Below are 18,803 nucleotides of genomic sequence, written 5' to 3'. Positions count from 1 at the left end.
ACCAAGATGTGCATATAACTGTTTTGTGAAATGAAGCAAAACTTTAAAATGTCATAACTCTCTTATTTTACATCCGATTTTGATGAAATTTTCAGTGTTATGCTTGTTGAATTTTTCTTGTTTTATTCAAATCAAGTTTTTGTTGGGGTGGACTTGTCCTTTAAAGTTGTTAACATGAAATTCGTTACGTCCCACTGTTTTTACAACCTTTGAACTTTGGACTCAATTCATATGTCGTACACGCTGACTTAATGCACGTATGTCATCTACACTCGTCCGTCTATCTCCCCCCGCGCTTTCAATTACTAAAGAAATTCCCCGGATAATGACAGCAATAAAAAAAATAGCCAAATAATTGAGGAGCTAGATATGGCGTATTGCTTAAATTTGAAAAAATCTACAATCGAGCAACAAATTCGACATTTTTATTACAAAAATCAAATTTTGTGATAGATTTTGACATGATTTAAAAAAAATGATATCCTATTTCAGTCTCTATTCCAATACTTTTCCTTTTTTCTTCTTGGTCATGACTGGTTTTTTTTGGAAGGGGGGAGGCGGGCAAGAGCCCCCAAGTCCCCCATCTGTACGGCGCTGTATCCAGGACGTCGGCAGAACTTGATGGTGCAATGTCGGGTAGACTAATACTTGCAAATCTCAGCTCTCGCCAGTATCTTGGCCACATACATTAATCAGAGTTTCTTATCGCAGTTTTCAATTAACTAAACAAAACAGATAGAAATGAGAATTTGGATATTCTCATGAAGAAGAGTGCGAAGAGTGATTAAGGCAAATGTTTGATTGATTTACACAGGTGCAGGCCATAGACGTATTTTACAATCGATGTAATTTTATTTATGGCTGATGTATTATAGACCACGCCCCACTCCATGCACTCTCTCTTCCTCTTACTCATCTACTCTCTTTAGCTCCACACACTTGCAAACAAGTAGAAAATAATGGGCCTCTCTCCCCTCATCTCTTGAAAAACTGAAACACCGACATAGTCTACACCTCACATGCGCACACAGAAGCTAACATATCCTGCAAAATAAAAGAATAGATTTATTGTTTTAAACTAATTGATCCTTCAATACACGAAATAATACAAAGAGACTGAGAATGAGGAATGAGAGTGATAATTCAACTCAGCATTCAGCAGTGAACCCTTTTGTGGGACTAACGTTCGATTTATCACTTACTTTGCAAGTATGATACCGACAATGTCATCAATTTGGAATGCAAAGAAATGTTAGTGTCATTCCAAACTGTGATGGTGATTTCTGAAAATATTGACGCGCGTAATATGGACGGTATGAAAATGACTAAGAAGACTCGCTTACTATTCTATTGGTACATGTATTCTTTCATATCGAATTTCAGAAACGTTTCATTCCACATGGAACAGGTTTAATCATCATTGAATTTTACTTTAAAAAACAACGATTCTGTTCTACTAAATAAACGAAAAATTAAAGATATGACTTTGAATCGCAAGGTCGGGGGTTCAAATCCAACAGTAACACTCGCGTCCTTGCGGCAAGGCGTTTATCTATATTTGCCACTCTCTACCCAGGTGAGTAAATGGGTACCCAGGGGTGTTTCATCAATATTCCTTGAATGCTCGAGCTTCCGATCAGGGTAGCCGTGCTAAAGCCAGGGTAATAGTATAAAACACTTATAAACATAATTAAGCGCTATATTCAAATGTAATGAAAAAACGTAAGATACCCTCTCACTCACACATTTGCATTTTGTCCATGTTAGGCATCATAATTGTTGTTCAGTGAAATGAGAGAAAAAAATACCTGTGAAGTTTGTATATGCCCGTGCTTTTTTAAATTTCTAATTTTTATTGAATTACAGTGTTCATGTTATATTCTTTTCTTTATTATTAAAAACCGCTTGTTTTTTTCAGGGCAGATGTTGCCTACAAAAAAAACTTGTTTAGTCGTCAATAACTACGAAAACTAAAAAACTAATACTTAAAGGATACAAGAAGAAGGCTTATATTTTAGCGGCAAGGGCAAAGTGCAATAAGATTATTGAAATTCTGAAATGACAACTACCTGTGTGAGGATATAATATTCATAATAATGGTGAAGGTAAATCCTTTATTCATATTTCAACAGATATTCCTGAATATTGTCCTTGTTTGTGTCTTTTCATTCTGCCTGCAATGCACACCTTCGGCTTTTGAACTCCTTGTTACTGCATTAACACGAAAATGATGGAAACATTAATATAATAGAGGTGAAACATAATAAACTAATTCTATTTGACAACAATGTAGGGCATAAAACGGCAAATTATAAATAATATATATATGTTTTTTTACAATACTGAATGACAACAAAGATATACAACCAACATCAACAGGATCTATACAGATAACGAAAAAAGCTAGGATATGCCGATTTTTACGGGTAAATTATCTATTTTTCCATTACTAAATGCGATTGTCCATGAATAATCCTCTATGGATGGTAGTTTTGGCAAATCCCCTCGGCCACATTTACAAGATGTTTCCACGTCATTTGGTTTATTCGTCCAACAAATTCTCGATGACATTGTCCTTATAGGAAAGAATGTACGGTTACGCAGCAAAACCGACGGTTGTCTTACTGCGATAGATGTACCGACCGTAGGATCATCAGAAAAGGATGTTGACGATGACGTCAAAGATGAGGACAATGGAACCGTTAACGTGACATTTGGCGACGTCACACTAGTTCTTACTATACTTTCTGTGCTATTTTTAGAAAATCGTTCTGTAGAAACCATGTCATTGGTTGAAATGGTTGACGTACTATAAAATGGATATTTTGATGAATCTTGATTTGTTACAGATGCAAAAGTTGGGTCAACCATTGCCATATCTGGAGAATCGATTGTCGTAGTATGAATCGCTATGTCAGTTATATTTGTATAACCAACGGTTGGTTTTGACGATGATGTTGACGATACAGAGGCATTTCCGGCAACGGCGTTCTTGACGCTGTCGACAGACGTTGGACTTATCATAGTAGTAGTCGGAATTCGTGATGAAGTGTTATTTTTTAGTCGACGATGATCTGTTGGTTTCTTAGTTAACTTTGTTTTCGATCGAGGTGTGGCAAAACTTGTTGCACCAGACCTGAAATCAGTTGTGGACTCCTCGACGGTTGTGTCTTTTGTAGGTGCTATCTCTGGGACATGCGTCAAAATGTATTCTATATCAGTGACAACACTATACCTGTCTGTCGTTGGATGTGGCCCAGTGGTTACACCTTCTGCAGAAGGGGAAGATGGATAAGGTGATGACTTGATTGTCGTCTCTGAATATTCTCTAGATGGGGAGAGTTCAAGCGTTTCTGAGGTGACAATACCTGTCGTGATATACCTGTCATCAACTGTTGTTGAGATTTTCAAAGATGGTGTCTCTGAAGAATACTGTGTGTGTTGCAGTGTAGAATTGGCTAAAGGTGTTGTTTGTTCGGTTGTTACATTATCCTCAACATTAGCGTCTTGAGAGTGAAGTTCGGTCGTTGCATACTCTGTGATTAAGGTGCTTGGCTCAAATACAGACTCAGTTGGAGAAAGTTTTGTAGGTTGCATTTTAGTTGAAGATGCTGTTATTATTGCAATGCTGTTGGTTGATGGTTGTACTTTCATCGTGGCAGTTTCGCTTTTCGGTAACACTGTTTGATCTATTAAGCGTGCGATCGTCGTCATTTTGTCAAATTGCGATATGCTCTTTGTTGTCGGGTTGGGCGTGTACACCGTGGTGTCTGTTCTGATAGATGTACCTACGACGGGCGTGTCTGTTTTAGAAGGAAGTGTGACTGTTGTAGGAGCATTCGCGTTTGTCAATGAGGAGGGACTATATGTTTCAAAGGCAGGGGTGTCAGTTATGAAAACGGGCGTTTGTGATTTCGCAGAAGGCTCTTTTGTAGAAGAAGGTGTTTCTGGCGAGTCCTCTGTGGAAATGGGCGTGTCTGCTTCGGATGTAAGTATGGCAGTAGAGGTATGTAGGTGCGTTGCTGTGGAGGCAATTGGCATTTTAGAGGTAAGTTTGTCGGTAATGTTGATGGGTGTATTCGATTTCAAGGACGTTTCTACGGTGGATGACGGTGTTTGTGAAGGACCGTCTGTGGGCATAGTGAATGTGGGTGAAAGTGTATCCATGGATGTTGCCATGGAGGACATATCTGTTTTAAGGGTGGATGTGTCAGTTTTTAAGGTGACCGTTTCCGATGTAAATATAGACGCATTCATTGTAGATGTACGTGTGTCTGGAGTGGAGGTAGTTACTTGTGGTGTAGACTGGCCCTCTGTGGATGTGGGCGTGTATGTTTTGGATGGAATTATTGTTGCTACTGGGGTATGCACGTGTACTCCTGTGGAGAGCATGAGTGTTGTAGGTGTTGGTTTGTCAGTTGTTAGGTTTGTTGTTTTTATCGTGAAGAATTGTGTGTCTTGTGTGGAGGTAGTCGATAGGGGTGTAGAATATTTATCTTCTCTTTCGCTGGGCGTGTCTGTTGTCGAGACATCTTGGACAGTTCTGGAAAGTGACTCGTGTGTATCAGAATCGTGTATACTCAAAGTAGAGTTGGGCGTGATCAAAGAAGAGATGGGCGTTTCCGTAGTAGTGGTGGGTGTTCTCGTAATAGAGGTGGGTGTATCAGAACTAGAGGATGGCACGCTCGAAGCCGAGGTTGGCGTGCTAATAGTAAAGATATGTGTATCCGCAGAAGATGTGTGTGTGCTAGGACTGGACGTCTGCATGTTCGTAATAGAGGTGGGTGTGTCCGTTTTAGAGAAGGGTGTGTTCCTATGAGAGGTGGGCGATTTGGAGGTAGGCGCGTTCGTTGGTGTTTCCACGTTAACCGTAGAAGAAATTGTTTCTGTTGATTTGCTTGATGCTACCGTCGTGGTGAACGGTGTCTGGGGTACAGGACCTCTCCCGCCAGGCCTCCACCACCATGGATATCCTGTCGGCAGAATCTGGAGGAAGAAAAAGAAAATATCCCATCACGATATTTCAATGGATAGCATTCCAAAACAGCATTGAAACTAGGATTTTGGTGGGCACGACAGGGGTATCCAAGAATCATTTCAATTGTTTGGGGGCAAAATCCATTCGGTCCTCATACGGCCCTGCACGTAACATTATAAGGAACATGTACAGATTTCTTTTTGGAAAGCAGTTAAAAACAAGAAGAAAATCTACATGTTTTTATTTTCAGATAATATAGGAAATATAAGCCTCTATCCCTGTAACAGTGGACATGGCCGTATGCAGCGTTTTTTTTTCTTCAAAACATTTTTATTTTATTTTTTTCCCACAAAAATTCGATTGTGCACTAGATCTTTCGCTGCCAACCATAAAATACAGAACATAAATAAATGGTCTCTAGTGAGCTAGAACTCTTCACTCCCTTGCATGCTTATGATTTCGAACGTTTTACGTACTCAGTGGTAGAAAATTCCCGAATTATGAACTTGCTTAATGTTCCTGAAACGTTTTTAGAAATATAAGAATTGAATGTGAACGCACCCGTCTTTGGCAGTTGTAACCTGTGTAACCTGGGAGACAAATCATTTGACCCGTATTGGGATCGCAGGTGTACCGGTCATAGAACGTAGGAGCTCGGCAGTACACTTGACATAAGTCACCGTAATAGTCTCGTTGACAGTATACAGAATACCTCAAACCCAGTCTGTAAGTAAGGAAGCAAAAAAAGAATGAGGTGGAAATCGAATCAAACCGAAGAGTGACAGCGGGGCATTGCCGAATATTCCAAACCTTTCCCACCTCAATCAAACAGGAAATTTAAAGAGTGACAGATTGAGGTTTTTTTGTACAGTTAAAGACCAATCAACCCTAAAATATCCACCCTAGCATGACAATTGAATTTCATCAACTTAGGTTATCAAAGAATAAAAGAAAATGTGAAAATATAGGAGAAGTAAATTTCTTAACTTAGTGTTCACCTTGAGTGGGTTCCGTAGCTATTGGAGACAAACACTTCGTTGACAGGTGAATGGAGGCATTTCATATTATGTTACGTGTCGTTCATAAACAACAACAAATTATAACAACAATGTACATAATGAAAACAACAATTATAGTGATAAAATCATGTCAATATTATATACTATACTATAATACTAATTTTGTTCTTTTTAATGAATTTGGAAATGAATACTGAATTGAAAAATAATACAACAACCATGGCAACTACTACTTCTACTTCTATTACTACTACTATTACTACTACTACTACTACTACTACTACTACTACTACTACTACTACTACTATTACTACTACTGTTGAAGTTGTAAATAATAATAAGACGATTGAGATTGATAAAAATGATCTTATAATAGTAATAAAAATGATAATGATAATAATAATAATATATAATACTACTAATAATACTAACAATGATAAAGATAATGGCATTAATAATCCTGATAAATGCTCGTAGTTTTATATATCATTGAGTCTATTATTCGTATAATAATCCTTTATTCTATTTTATCTTTTTTTGTGAGAATATAAATGAAAAAATGTCCGTGGAATGGACTTGGTAAAAAATGGACAATATGAATCTGGGTGAAAAAAATCATTATCAATATTTTGAACCTCGATCAAATTAAAGTCCCATACTATTATAAATTTGGGAAACAATGTGCAGGGTTAATTGTCCTACGGTCAAACTAGGCTTAAAGGGGCAAACCCTGTAATCTTCTTAAATTGTTATGTTATAAAAAAAAATCGTTCATATTCTTTATGATTAGATATTTTGTTATACTTTCTTTGTTATTTTGTATTAAAAAAGATGCAGAAACAATAAATGAAATATCCTTGCCTTACACCGTATCTGACAAGAAACCAATAGTACCACCTAGCGTTTACTTCCGTCCTTGCTGGGCTGAACTCCTTAACAACTAATGTATACTCGATCACCGGATCGTTACTATAGCCCCACTCACCGACGTCTTTCACGCTAATCGTCACTCGAACCCGACCCTGTACGTACGATAAAACATTGAAAAAATATTTATTCAATAATGAAGTACAAACAAACGTCTGCAGAGTGTTGACGCCCTCTACGTTCGTTCAGATTGAGTGCTGAAGTCTATTAATGACCATGTTTCTAGATGTACAATAGCATACCCAAATTAAAAAGGGGATCTTTACCTTGTCATACGCTGAACGTATAATGAAGAAAGGTATGATCATGGAGGTGAAACAATATAGTATTACAAAAAAATAACAAGTGGAACGCTTCTAGCAGTCTCGCCTGCATTGCACAATTCAATGTAGCAGCAATGCCGACTTTGAAAACAACTAATGAATATAGATATTCAAAAGAACACGATTCATATATGACAATAAAATACTATAGTCATTGACCCTAAATAGCATTTGACCTTGATAATGTGACCTAAGACCCGTGCAAAACAAATGATACTTGGTTGTTCTTATATGTCCAAGTTTTTGATGGCAATTCAACAATACCCATAGACAAAGCCAAAGTTCATTGACCTTAAATGATCTTTGACCTCTGTCATATGACCTGAACGCAGGATATTCAATGATGCTTGATTACTTATCTGTTTTATAAACTAGATACATAAACATTCAAGGTTATATAATAACATAACATAATAATAACATCGTAAAGATGTTATCAAAATATTTTATTGTTGTTCTCAGCTGCTTCATACTGGATACGTTATTACAATATCTAAAAATAATGAAAAGTTTACTTTTTTTAGGAAGCATTAAATTTCATAACATTTTAGAGATGAGGTCTGAAAGTTTTTCCACGAATACAAGTTGTTGTATGGATGTTGACAATGACAATGATTTTATTTCTTGACGACCCCTCCTGGGGGCATGGAAGAAATATAACAACTTATTACAATGGCAATAATAGGCATGAGAAAAATACAATGGTAACAAAAACAAATAAAGAAAAAAGAAAGAAAAAAAAATCAAACATGATAACATATGTACAATACAAGATCAATAATAGAAACGGGCACAAATTAACCACCCCACCCCAGACATGCCAGAGGGTATCTGGAGACCGGTATAAAGACATACCCCACTGAGCATAGGTGGGCACAATTCAACAAAATCAGAGCTCTTGTTAGAAAACGTTATTGAAAAACACAACATTGTTATTTGGATCACGTTTTTCCCTTTTTTCACCTTTGAGAAATGCTATAGAAAGCTCTGAATTTCTTAACATTTTTCAGAATAACACCAGGGGTCGATCCAGGATTGACAAGTTGGGGGCAATGAACATTTTCAGCCAATTGGCAAGCAAAAAGTCAGAGGTAAAGGTCATCGCCATTCCACTTTTACTATCCCCTAAAATTAATTAGATATAAAAGGGGGTCTGATGGGGACAACGACCACACGGCACCCCCCCCCCCCACACCCGATCTAGCCCGTACTGTATGGAGGGGCTTGTGACGACTAATTAAAGCATAACGCAATTCACATTCTGCTAGCTATAGAAGCGTAGGCCTAGTCTTGCCTGACCAACTAATTGACCTAAAATTAATTGTCCGCGGTTTTTTATTGCCCAGTACAATTAGTTTCGAACAGTTAGAATACACAACAAACTGACCTTATTTTGATCTCTTCTTTTCTCTTCGCTTCGGCGCATTCTTATTCGATTAATCACACTACGGTCCCTTCCTACGGGCAGCAACTTGGATTGTTCATCAGGTCGGGGGTTCGATGCCAGAGCTCTGGCTAACTGCGGGAGAAGGCCCCGTTCATGAGGAATGGGGCTAAAGCGGTTCTCGGATAGACTAAATACTTGATGTGTGACAACCAAAAAGACCGCTAATGAGATACTAGACATTTTCATTTTCTTCACAGGATAGCAGTAAATGTCGATTAAATACTGGCATAAACGGAACACGTCGAGAAAACATTTAAACAAGTGGAATGCCTCTGGCCGTCTCACCTGCACCACGCGGTTCAATATAGCAGCAGTGCTGACTTTGAATACTACTCTAACTCGCACAAGATGTTCAGTGATACATGGTTACTCTTATGTCCACTTTTTATGAACTAGACCAATAAACTTACGGAGATATGATGGTTATTCAACAAAAAACCCCAACATGGCCAAAATTCATTGACCTTACATGACCTGTGACCTTGATCATGTGACCTGAAACTCGCACAGGATGTTCAGTGATACTTGATTACTCTTATGTACAAGTTTCATGAATCAGATCCATAAACTTTCAAAGTTATGATGGTAATTCAACAGATACACCCAGTTCGGCCAAAGTTCATTGACCTTTGACCTTGGTCATGTGACCTGAAATGCGCACAGGATGTTCAGAGATACTTGATTACTATAATATCCAAGTTTAATGAACTAGACCAATAAACTTTCAAAGTTATGATGGTAATTCAACAGATACCCCAATTCGGCCAAAGTTCATTGACCCTAAATGACCTTTGACCTTAATCATGAGACCTGAAACTTGCACAAAATGTTCAGTGATGCTTGATTACTATTATGTCCAAGTTTCATGAATCAGATCCATAAACTTTCAAAGTTATGATGGGAATTCAACAGAAATCCGCAATTCGGCCAAAGTTCATTGACCCTAAATGACCTTTGACCTTGGAGATGTGACGTGAAACTCATGCAGAATGTTCAGCTATACTTGATTAACCTTATGTCCAAGTTTCATGAACTAGGTCCATATATTTTCTAAGTTATGATGACATTTCAAAAACTTAACCTCAGGTTAAGATTTCGATGTTGATCCCTCCAACATGGTCTAAGTTCATTGACCCTAAATGACCTTTGACCTTGGTCATGTGACATGAAACTCTAATAGGATGTTCAGTAATACTTGAATAACCTTATGGCCAAGTTTTATTAACTAGGTCCATATACTTTCTAAGTTATGACGTCATTTCAAAAACTTAACCTCAGGTTAAGATTTGATGTTGACGCCGCCGCCGTCGCCGTCGGAAAAGCGGCGCCTATAGTCTCACTCTGCTTCGCAGGTGAGACAAAAAACGAGAGAAAAGAGGCCTTTATATACTTAAACATGATGCTGCGAGCCGCCTCAAAACAAACAACGTTTACGTGACAGTAGCGACTATCATCAACAACCTGTTTTGAAGCTTTTCTTGTTCCTTCATTATTCTTCATTAAAAATATGATAATTTGGCATTTAATTATCACGAGTCAGAACAATAAAAAATTCAATCCCCACTAAATTTATAACTTTTGACTGTCATGTTCAATAAGTCAAGTGATGTCCTTTAAGTCATTAAGAAATTAACGCCTGGTGTACCAATCAAAGACGAGTCAGGTGGCCCGGAAGCTATCACCTACATAATGACACCTGTCGCGTTTCATTTCCGTCGAACTTGTTGCCTTGACAACGGATGCACCTGACATGAAGCGTGACGTTCTGAGTGCATATCTGACCAAGCAATAGAACAATATTTAAAAAAGACAGCGAGCTTGTCGCTCGGATCATCTTGTGGCACTAAAAAGTACAAAGCAATTTAAAATAGATAATGAATGAGACTTTGGGCACGTCTGTCATCGAATTTTAAGTTGGACATGAAAGGAAGATTGTGGACAACGATCGGCACGTTCTCTCTTACTGAAGATTGCTCTTGGTTGAATGAGAAGCTTAGTGATTTTTAGTATGGTGTTTTATTTATATATCAATACAAAGGGCCTTTCCATAAAACATACATAAGAATCATTTGGTTCTTCCTTGTAACAATTTGACCTGCTGCTTGTGATATACATTACTAGTTGCTATTAAATCTCTTGAAAGCTTTCAGTCTTTCGAAAAAAAAGAAGATCTCTATTGAAATGACATATGCGTAAAGGTATAGTTTGAAATGTTTGTCAACATATTCATTATGAAGTTTTCGCTCCGCAACGTAAGGAGGAATCAAGAACATAGTAAATACATTGAAAATGCCCGTCAAATGGCAAATAACAGTTAGGAGGTCTTTGTCGAAAAATGATGAACCGGAACAAAGTTTCGTCACAAGCTTCGGAACTGGCCAAAAAAATGCAAATACATGTATGTCGTTTGTCCGGAGTCAAGGAAGGGCTAAACTGCTGTTTTGATTTTTCAATTTTCGAAAAAGACTTCTTGGTTGTTCTTTGTTACTGAGGTCATTTGACAATACATTTTCTCTTTTCTTGAATCCTCGATCCGTACATCGCAGTGCGAAAACTCGCAATTGGATGATAGATACCAATTTACCTTCCAATCAGGAATGTTGATCTGAACTGGATTCGAATGACCACTTGGAAATCTTGATGGTAGATAAAAAGGTTCAGCCCCTGGTTGTATTATTCCAGAATGCCATCTCCCGTAGTCACATAATGGATCGCCAGTTGACGAATAGTGGAAACTACGGATAAAATGAAAAAAAATATATATTTTTTTTTCTCACCAGTATAAACGTTATAATATCAGGATAGCTACTGGCAGTGGTGTACCGTGGGTGGCGGCATTGGGGCACCATCAAAAAACTGAGTCACTTGTTTAACGCGCGGAGCGCGTCCAATAGCCATATATACTGACCAAATAGAGACATTTAAGGACTGTGCCATTAAAAGAATATGTATCTCACTTATCATAATAACACGGGCGCGAAGTGCGAGCTGAATCTTTTTCATATTCGGACCTTAAAATGGATATTATAAAAAAATGTAAATTAACACCCCTGTGAAAAAAATTGTTCCCAAAACCCTGGTAACAGACCATGCAATGGCGTAACTAGGCTCACGGTATTGGGGGCACCTGCAAAAAAAATGAATTTTTTTAGTGGGCGCGTTGAGTGTGCTCAAAAGCCGGATATAGTGACTTGATAGACACATTGTATATTATCTCACTGATCAAATAGCGCGAGCTAAAAATTGTACACATTCAGAAATAAAAAAGCAAATTTTTGTAATCATGACATGGAGCAGTCTCACTAGACAAACAATGCAAGCGTGAAGCGTGAGCTGAATTTGTTTATATATTGACCCCAAACAGTGACGTTTTAAGGATTATTTTTTAATGAATTCATGAAGAGCATACATATCTCACCATAGTCATCTATGCGAGTGCCAAGTGCGTGATGAACACATAGGCCCTAACCAAATTATGTTTGATAAAGTTATGAAAGAATTCTCGCGTGTTATAACATAATATAATATGATCTAGTATGAGATAACATAACCTATGTTATATAATATAAGATAATATAATATGATATAATATAATATAATATGATATAACAAAATATGATATAATATTATTAATATAATAACTTCCTTTTCTTCCCCACTACGTTTCTCTTATCTTTCTCTCTCTCTCTCTTTCTTCTTTCCCCTGTTTTTTTTTGTTTGTTAGCCGATGGGGGGGGGAACGCTAGGTTCAGATGTCCCTGAAAAAGATGAACGAATAGATAACCAATCAAAATTGAAGGGTACTTAAAAACAAATGATTGTCTGCAACATCATGGAGACCCCCCAAAAAAATGAAATAATGAATAATAATAAATTAATTAATTAAAAAAAAGAGAGAACAATGCATTTTGAATCTCTGAATGTCAAAGTCCTCTCTTACATGGAACTAATTTAAGGCTCCATTAGCAAAAAAGTGCTTCGTAATTTGATATCAATTTTAATTACCTTTAAAATTGATGATGGTTATTGCATATTCAAATCTTGTAAGCCGGCCCAACCGATAACTTTTTTTTCAATATCATTATTATTTTGAAAAAAAAAATGTTCATGTTTACGCTGCAGCTAGCCTGCAAGTTTCTACAAACAACATACAACATTCTACTACCTAAATGATAAGTTACAGATTGTCAATTTGCCAGGAGTATAATGTGTTTCTCATTTTCTCTGTATCCATACATCACATTTATCGGTCACCAATGAAACCTTTCTTTTCACTTTCTCTTCTTTTCCCCTCTATATTCATGTATGCCGTTTATAATTCTCCTCAAGCCTAGTTGTTAATTTTATTGACATAAAATTGGCCACTGGAAAACATTCTAATCTAAGGACAAACACCCGAACACACAAGCCTAATAACATCATCACCACAGGCTTATAAAAATAAGCAAGAATATATTTGACGTATGATAATTCTTTAAACGTAAAATAATTAATATAAATTATGCTGGTTAGACTCCTTTGACATGTCATTCAAACAGATTTTTAGGTTGAGTAGTTTTAAATTCCATTTGCAAAGTAAACACTTTCTTGAAAAGTGAATGACTGACAGTTTAAAGTGGGTCACTTTTATTCATTTATTTATTTATTTCATGGTCTTTCTAAATGTGTGAATTTCCTCGGACCTTATCATGTTTATACTACACAACTGTTTTATCATATGCATCATCCCTTCCTCACTTCTTCATCTTATTTAACCGTTTATTACTTTTCCTCTTATGCCTTCATATTTTTCTTCTTTAAAATATGCTGTGATTCTATCCGATAACATTCCTGGCTCTTTAATATCTTGACATATAAAACGCATACCGGGCATGGTGGCTCAGCGGTAGAGCGTCCGCCTCATGAACGGGAGGTCGTGGGTTCGATCCTCGGTCGAGTCATACCAAAGACTTATAAAAATGGGACCTTCTGCCTTTTTTCTTGGCGCTCAGCATTTAGATTGGAGAAGGGTAATAATAAAATATTATGTTATGCGGGGCCCGCTGGCAGAGCAGTTTCCTAACTGAAGTGGCTACCCTGGGTAAATAAAACGTTATTAGTACTATTATTATTACAGAAAAATCGCACCCTTCAAATGCAAACATGGGGGCCTTTCTTTCTCGTAGGCCTACATCTATTCACCCTGAGAAGAATTTTTGACACCTCAAGAATGCAGTTAGCTATGGGCCAATGTTTCACCATTTTAATTTTTTAATGGTGCATACATGTACCATTTAGCAGTTCAGGGAGACAACAGGACGCAAAACATCTCAAAGGGTGCATTTTAGATGCAAACAGGAAACGATGTTGCATTTTCACCTGTTTTTTTTTTACCTAGGGTGCAGGATGTTACAGGTATGCCTGGATAGCCAATAAACGTTTACTGAGTTAACTTTGGTAGGGACGACGCCACTGACATGCTGATGTGTTGCCATCCCTATCGAGGTTAATTCAATAAATTACGTTTCTTGAAACAATCTGGTATTTCCTCCATCTAATACTGCCGCTTCAAGTTCTTTCTTGTTTTAATCATTATCATTATTCCATTATTTGAACATCATTATTATGTTCGAATATAACAATATTTCGCATGGGCAATTACTATGCACAGACGGTTGGCGGTGCACTCTAAAAATATTGGGTAAAAATACTCCATGAGGGTAATTATGTGTCCAACCAACATTGGTCATCTCCTTTGGGGCATTTTTATTTATCCAGTGTGATGAAAACTTTGCCCAATCTAAAGTGCTGCTTATTTTTTAACCTTACTGGACAAGATGCTTCCCGCATTGGTACCTACCCAAATAGGTTGGGTGTAATTACCCTCGTGCTTGCTAAAATTTAGATGGAGCACCTGTCACAAAAATCTGCTCATTTGAACCATGAAATATCATAATGTATTGAAATATGAACTAGGGACAGTATTTGGAAAAAAATATGGCCCCCCCCCCCAATCAGCGCCCAGGAACATGTCACACAATGATCTTACCTTGAGAGGTGAGAGACGCAGATCTGGAACTCGTAGTAACACGGACTACATTGCCCATCCCTGAAGTTACAACAATTATTACCATATAACCTGCTGACTGGATTGAGAAACTGACCGAGTCTTAAAGACAACACCGCTCTTCCATCACACCTTTTGGCAATCTAGAGGGATGAAATTAAAAAAATCCTTACAATTATATATTTTTTGGTAATATTGAAGGAAAAGTCCATCCCCAACGAATAGCCGATTTCGATTAAAAAAAAGAGGAAAATCCAACAAGCATAACACTGAAATTTTATAGAAAATCAGATGTAAAATAAGAAAGTTATGGCATTTTGAAGTTTCGCTTAATTCCACCAAACATATGCACATCCTGATGAAACCACTCACTATTTCCTTTGTATTCCTCATTATGAAGAATGAAATATTCTATATTTTTTCCTCATTGCCCTGTAAAACAAAGTTTTGTTTCTTTCTTAAATTTGGAATTACCATTGCTTTAAAAGTTATAGTTCAGTCAAGTTGGTTCTTATTGTCAAATCTGTAAAAAGTGAAACATTGTACAATTCAAGCAATAAAAAAACCAAAAGAAATAGTGAGTGAGAGACATCATCGATTAGCATTTTTTTTAAGCCATATAATTCGTTCAGGTCGACAAATATAATATAAATTGATAAAATAAGCCTATAACATAGACATCAGTTATCTTGCTCTGTATGCCAATATACTGTCTGTTATCTGAATTCTCGCTTTTGTTTAAACGCTCGAGACATCATTGGCGTCGTCTTATTCATATCACGAAGGAAGATTATGATGTGACTCGATCATCACTTACTTCAGTCTAGTGGTGGATTACCAATTCCCTTTTCCTTTATTATCTCATTATTTCTTTTTCTTTTGGGGATGCCCCAAACCTCTCCCATTGCTCTCTTCATTCTGCACAGTCATTCAGTCATTATTTTGTGCACTGTGACCATGATGACTTGTTCCAAAAATAACCCATAATCTCGTAGTTCTGACTTTGCTTGTTGGAAAGTTTGTATTCCGATGGTGGACCAAGAATTACAGTGACGACGCTGCACTCAAAACATTGAGAAGTGTTCAGACACACCTTTTTGACATAATTAGTTCAGACAACATATGGATTGTTACATCAACAATTGAAAGGTTGGAGGAGTGACAACTTTTATCCAAATGTTACATCCAATCTTGCATAGAGCTGAATCCAACATTTGAACTGTAAGGTCGAACCATTTAAAGTTATAAATGCAACATTTACACAAAGTTTTCACTCCTACCTTTCAATGGTTGGTTTAAAATTTTGATGCAGAAATCGGCTTTCTTACCAGAAGAGGATCGAGCTTCAAGTTTTCTCTACATCTTCTGACAAACACCCCAACCCATGGTGGATATTATGTGAAGTGAGAGACATTCCCTTATACGAATTTTATGTTTTCATAGATGGAGGACAAGCGAACAAAAAACACATAACTTTACCATATCTGCGGGGGCAATTGTCATGATTATCGTAAAAGAAATGACTATTGGGGCTAAATTAAAATATGGACGGGATATGCCTCTTTCTATTTCTACGCTGCAGTGAAACATTTTAGAAATAGAAAGATGCATATCCCGTCCATATCTTAATAGCCAGCGTTCACCTCTCCAAAAACTCTCCAGAAAAAAATAAAATGGATCGATTGTTTATCATTGACTTAAGTGGGTTTTTCAACGTATAGATGTAGGTCAGTAGCCAGAACAAAAACAGACGAGACAGGAATTAAGCTTTCATTTAAGAAAATACATTTAGGTACCTTAATCATTTCCCTTTTCCTTCCAAGTATCGCTTCTTAACACATTGTGTTTTAGACATGGAAACAATAGCAAGACCGTAGAAAATCAACTATGAACTTTTCTTTGACCGACGGTCCAAAAAAAAAACTTCATTAATGTTTTCAATTCGTGATCAATAAAATGTGCACCGTCAGGACTGCTCATGGTCACGGTTATCCCCCCTAAAAAAAAGCCCCGCTGATTTTAATAAACATTGAAGAATGAATTCAAACACGCTTATGCTGCAAGTTCATCAAACTCGAACGTAAAATAAAAAGTAAAAAAAAATGCATTTTATGTCAAAAGGTTATGCACAGTAGTACTTGATTAATTAAGAGAGCCAATACGCCTTTATATACGCACCTATTATTTCTTGGCCATATGAAATGTAGCCGGCCTATACAATATTTAGAATTTGTAGAATTTATGGCGAAGAAACTCTTGATTGATTCATATTTTCTTTTAAATGTCTGGATGTGAAGGAATGAGTCAAACATGTTTAAACAGGGAGAACCCCCAACCCCCCCACACACAAACACCAGGGGCGGGGGGGTCACAAGAGGGCTGGGATGATGTCGCCTCCGAAATGCTAAAACTGCCCTGGAAAATTAAAAAAATTCCCCTGAAATTTCACAGTCACTGCAATGTTTACATGGTTAAAGCTAATTAAATGTTGCAGATTTAGCTAGCAAACGCGTTGTGAAAAGTAGACACTGAAAAATAAACGAAAAATCATATATTTTTTCCACACATCAAATACCAATAAAGAATGAATTATAACAAGTATACTCACATGCAGAAGGACAACAAGAATGAGCAGACAGTAAAATAGTTTAGTCCAATTAGTTCCAGGCATGTTGAAGACTTGTGATTAGCTCGTCCGGTGAAAGCTATTACTTTAATATCAAGGGCAGTCAGTCTCGAGTCTGCAGGAGAGTATGAAACAGATGAGGAGCCTAGTGATGTGATGTGGGATAGCTCGTTTAATGGTCTTGTTTACCTGAGGATTCCTTTTTTAGATTTCAAATATGAAATAAATGTAGGCAAAGATGTCATCTTGGTTCAGACTTGCCGTCTCTAATTTGTTGCGATTAGTGACAGATATGGATTGCGGGTATATGCCGTGACCACCTTCCGGTAAAAAACGGATCGGTAGGCCAATAAGACATTAAGTTGGTGATAACAGATTAGCTAAGAGTCACGGCTTCCAAAATCAATAATGCAGTAGGCCAATAATGGCGGATTTCGAGATAAACGTTAAAATTCCCATGCTTTTCTTTCATGAGCAAGTCTTACGAATCAGCCACTATATAAGTTTCCTTTAGTTGTTCTCTAACCCATATCCGGGAAGTCAATGTTACGCAATCAGGGCAAACATGGTCAGGGTGACCATCGACCATGGGGTGACCAACCGTAGGAGACAATAATCACAAAAAATAATGCATCTTGAATCTCATTAGAAAATAATCTTCAGATATTAGTAATAGTATACTATTCTGTTCGCTCTTAAAACGACTCCTTATGAGAATTCAAATAAAATGTGCTCATCTATCGCTCCTTGGCTATGACAACACGTTTCAAGCCCTCGAACGAGTCGAGTAAGTAGTCAACAAAGTTTGTACCAAGCCAAAAATACAATTTCCCCGGGTGCATGGATGCACGCCTTGACTGAACTAGTGCAAACGTCCATAACCTTGCTTCCTGTCATCAACATCCTTGCGGAAATAGACCCAACAAGATCATCCAAAGAGAGAGAGAGAGAAAAAACATAAATTCGCTGAGAATGGCTTTTATTTATTAACAGAGTCAAGGGTGACGACCCCGATTTGCCGATATTTCGATTGGCACAAGAGCTGCTCCTTTTTCAACAACACAAGTCTGAAAAAAAAAATCCCGGTCGATAAAATAATTATTTAGCCGCAATTCGTGATAGAAATGACCTTCGCAATGGCAGATCGGCACGCGAGGTGATTATCACGGACAGGGGTGATTCATTCTAAATTGATAAACTATTTTTCAGGGGTGTCAGTACGTGAGCAATATTCTTCTGAATTTCAACAACTTCATAAATCACTTAATTACTCCAAAGCCTCCTGTTTAAAGTCCGAAGCATCCTCAAACCTGATTTAACTATACCCTACCTTATTAAAAATCCTATTTGAATAGTCGCAGAATTTAATGTGACTTTAACCAGACGTAGTTCTTTGAGAAGTTTTGGGACTGAAGCGCCCCACCCCCCGAAAAAATA

At 37.3% G+C, this 18,803-nt stretch overlaps 1 protein-coding gene across 2 annotated transcripts; it reads right to left on the bottom strand.

Moving 5' to 3' along the window:
- Positions 1 to 1,042: 1,042 nt before the first annotated feature.
- LOC121418405 (mucin-2-like) lies at positions 1,043 to 18,248 on the bottom strand. 2 transcript variants are annotated; one of them, XM_041612288.1, is made up of 6 exons: positions 17,349 to 18,248; positions 14,723 to 14,883; positions 11,279 to 11,429; positions 6,859 to 7,019; positions 5,540 to 5,702; positions 1,043 to 4,986 (listed from the first exon to the last, which is right to left on the bottom strand). In XM_041612288.1, exons 1-6 carry the CDS (start codon positions 17,409 to 17,411, stop codon positions 2,404 to 2,406), a joined length of 3,282 nt encoding a protein of 1,093 aa, XP_041468222.1. In that variant the 5' UTR covers positions 17,412 to 18,248; the 3' UTR covers positions 1,043 to 2,403. The 2 variants fall into 2 exon arrangements, with proteins under 2 accessions (XP_041468222.1, XP_041468308.1); XM_041612374.1 differs by lacking the exons at positions 11,279 to 11,429; positions 14,723 to 14,883; positions 17,349 to 18,248 and adding an exon at positions 8,635 to 8,863.
- Positions 18,249 to 18,803: the final 555 nt, after the last annotated feature.

This window comes from Lytechinus variegatus, chromosome 1 (assembly GCF_018143015.1).
Source record: "Lytechinus variegatus isolate NC3 chromosome 1, Lvar_3.0, whole genome shotgun sequence".
In the NCBI taxonomy this organism is placed as follows: domain Eukaryota; kingdom Metazoa; phylum Echinodermata; class Echinoidea; order Temnopleuroida; family Toxopneustidae; genus Lytechinus; species Lytechinus variegatus.
The sequence above is the reverse complement of the archived record's forward strand: the minus strand, read 5'-3'. Positions and strand labels throughout refer to the sequence as shown.

What these genes read in the sequence shown, in the direction of transcription:
- LOC121418405 (XM_041612288.1), bottom strand. Translation starts at nt 17,411, where the DNA reads ATGCCTGGAACTAATTGGACTAAACTATTTTACTGTCTGCTCATTCTT. An exon ending in TCAACATTCCTGATTGGAAG is followed by an intron (nt 7,020 to 11,278) that starts GTAAATTGGTAT and finishes TCGTACGTACAG; the next exon opens with GGTCGGGTTCGAGTGACGAT. An exon ending in GTTACAACTGCCAAAGACGG is followed by an intron (nt 4,987 to 5,539) that starts GTGCGTTCACAT and finishes TTCTTCCTCCAG; the next exon opens with ATTCTGCCGACAGGATATCC.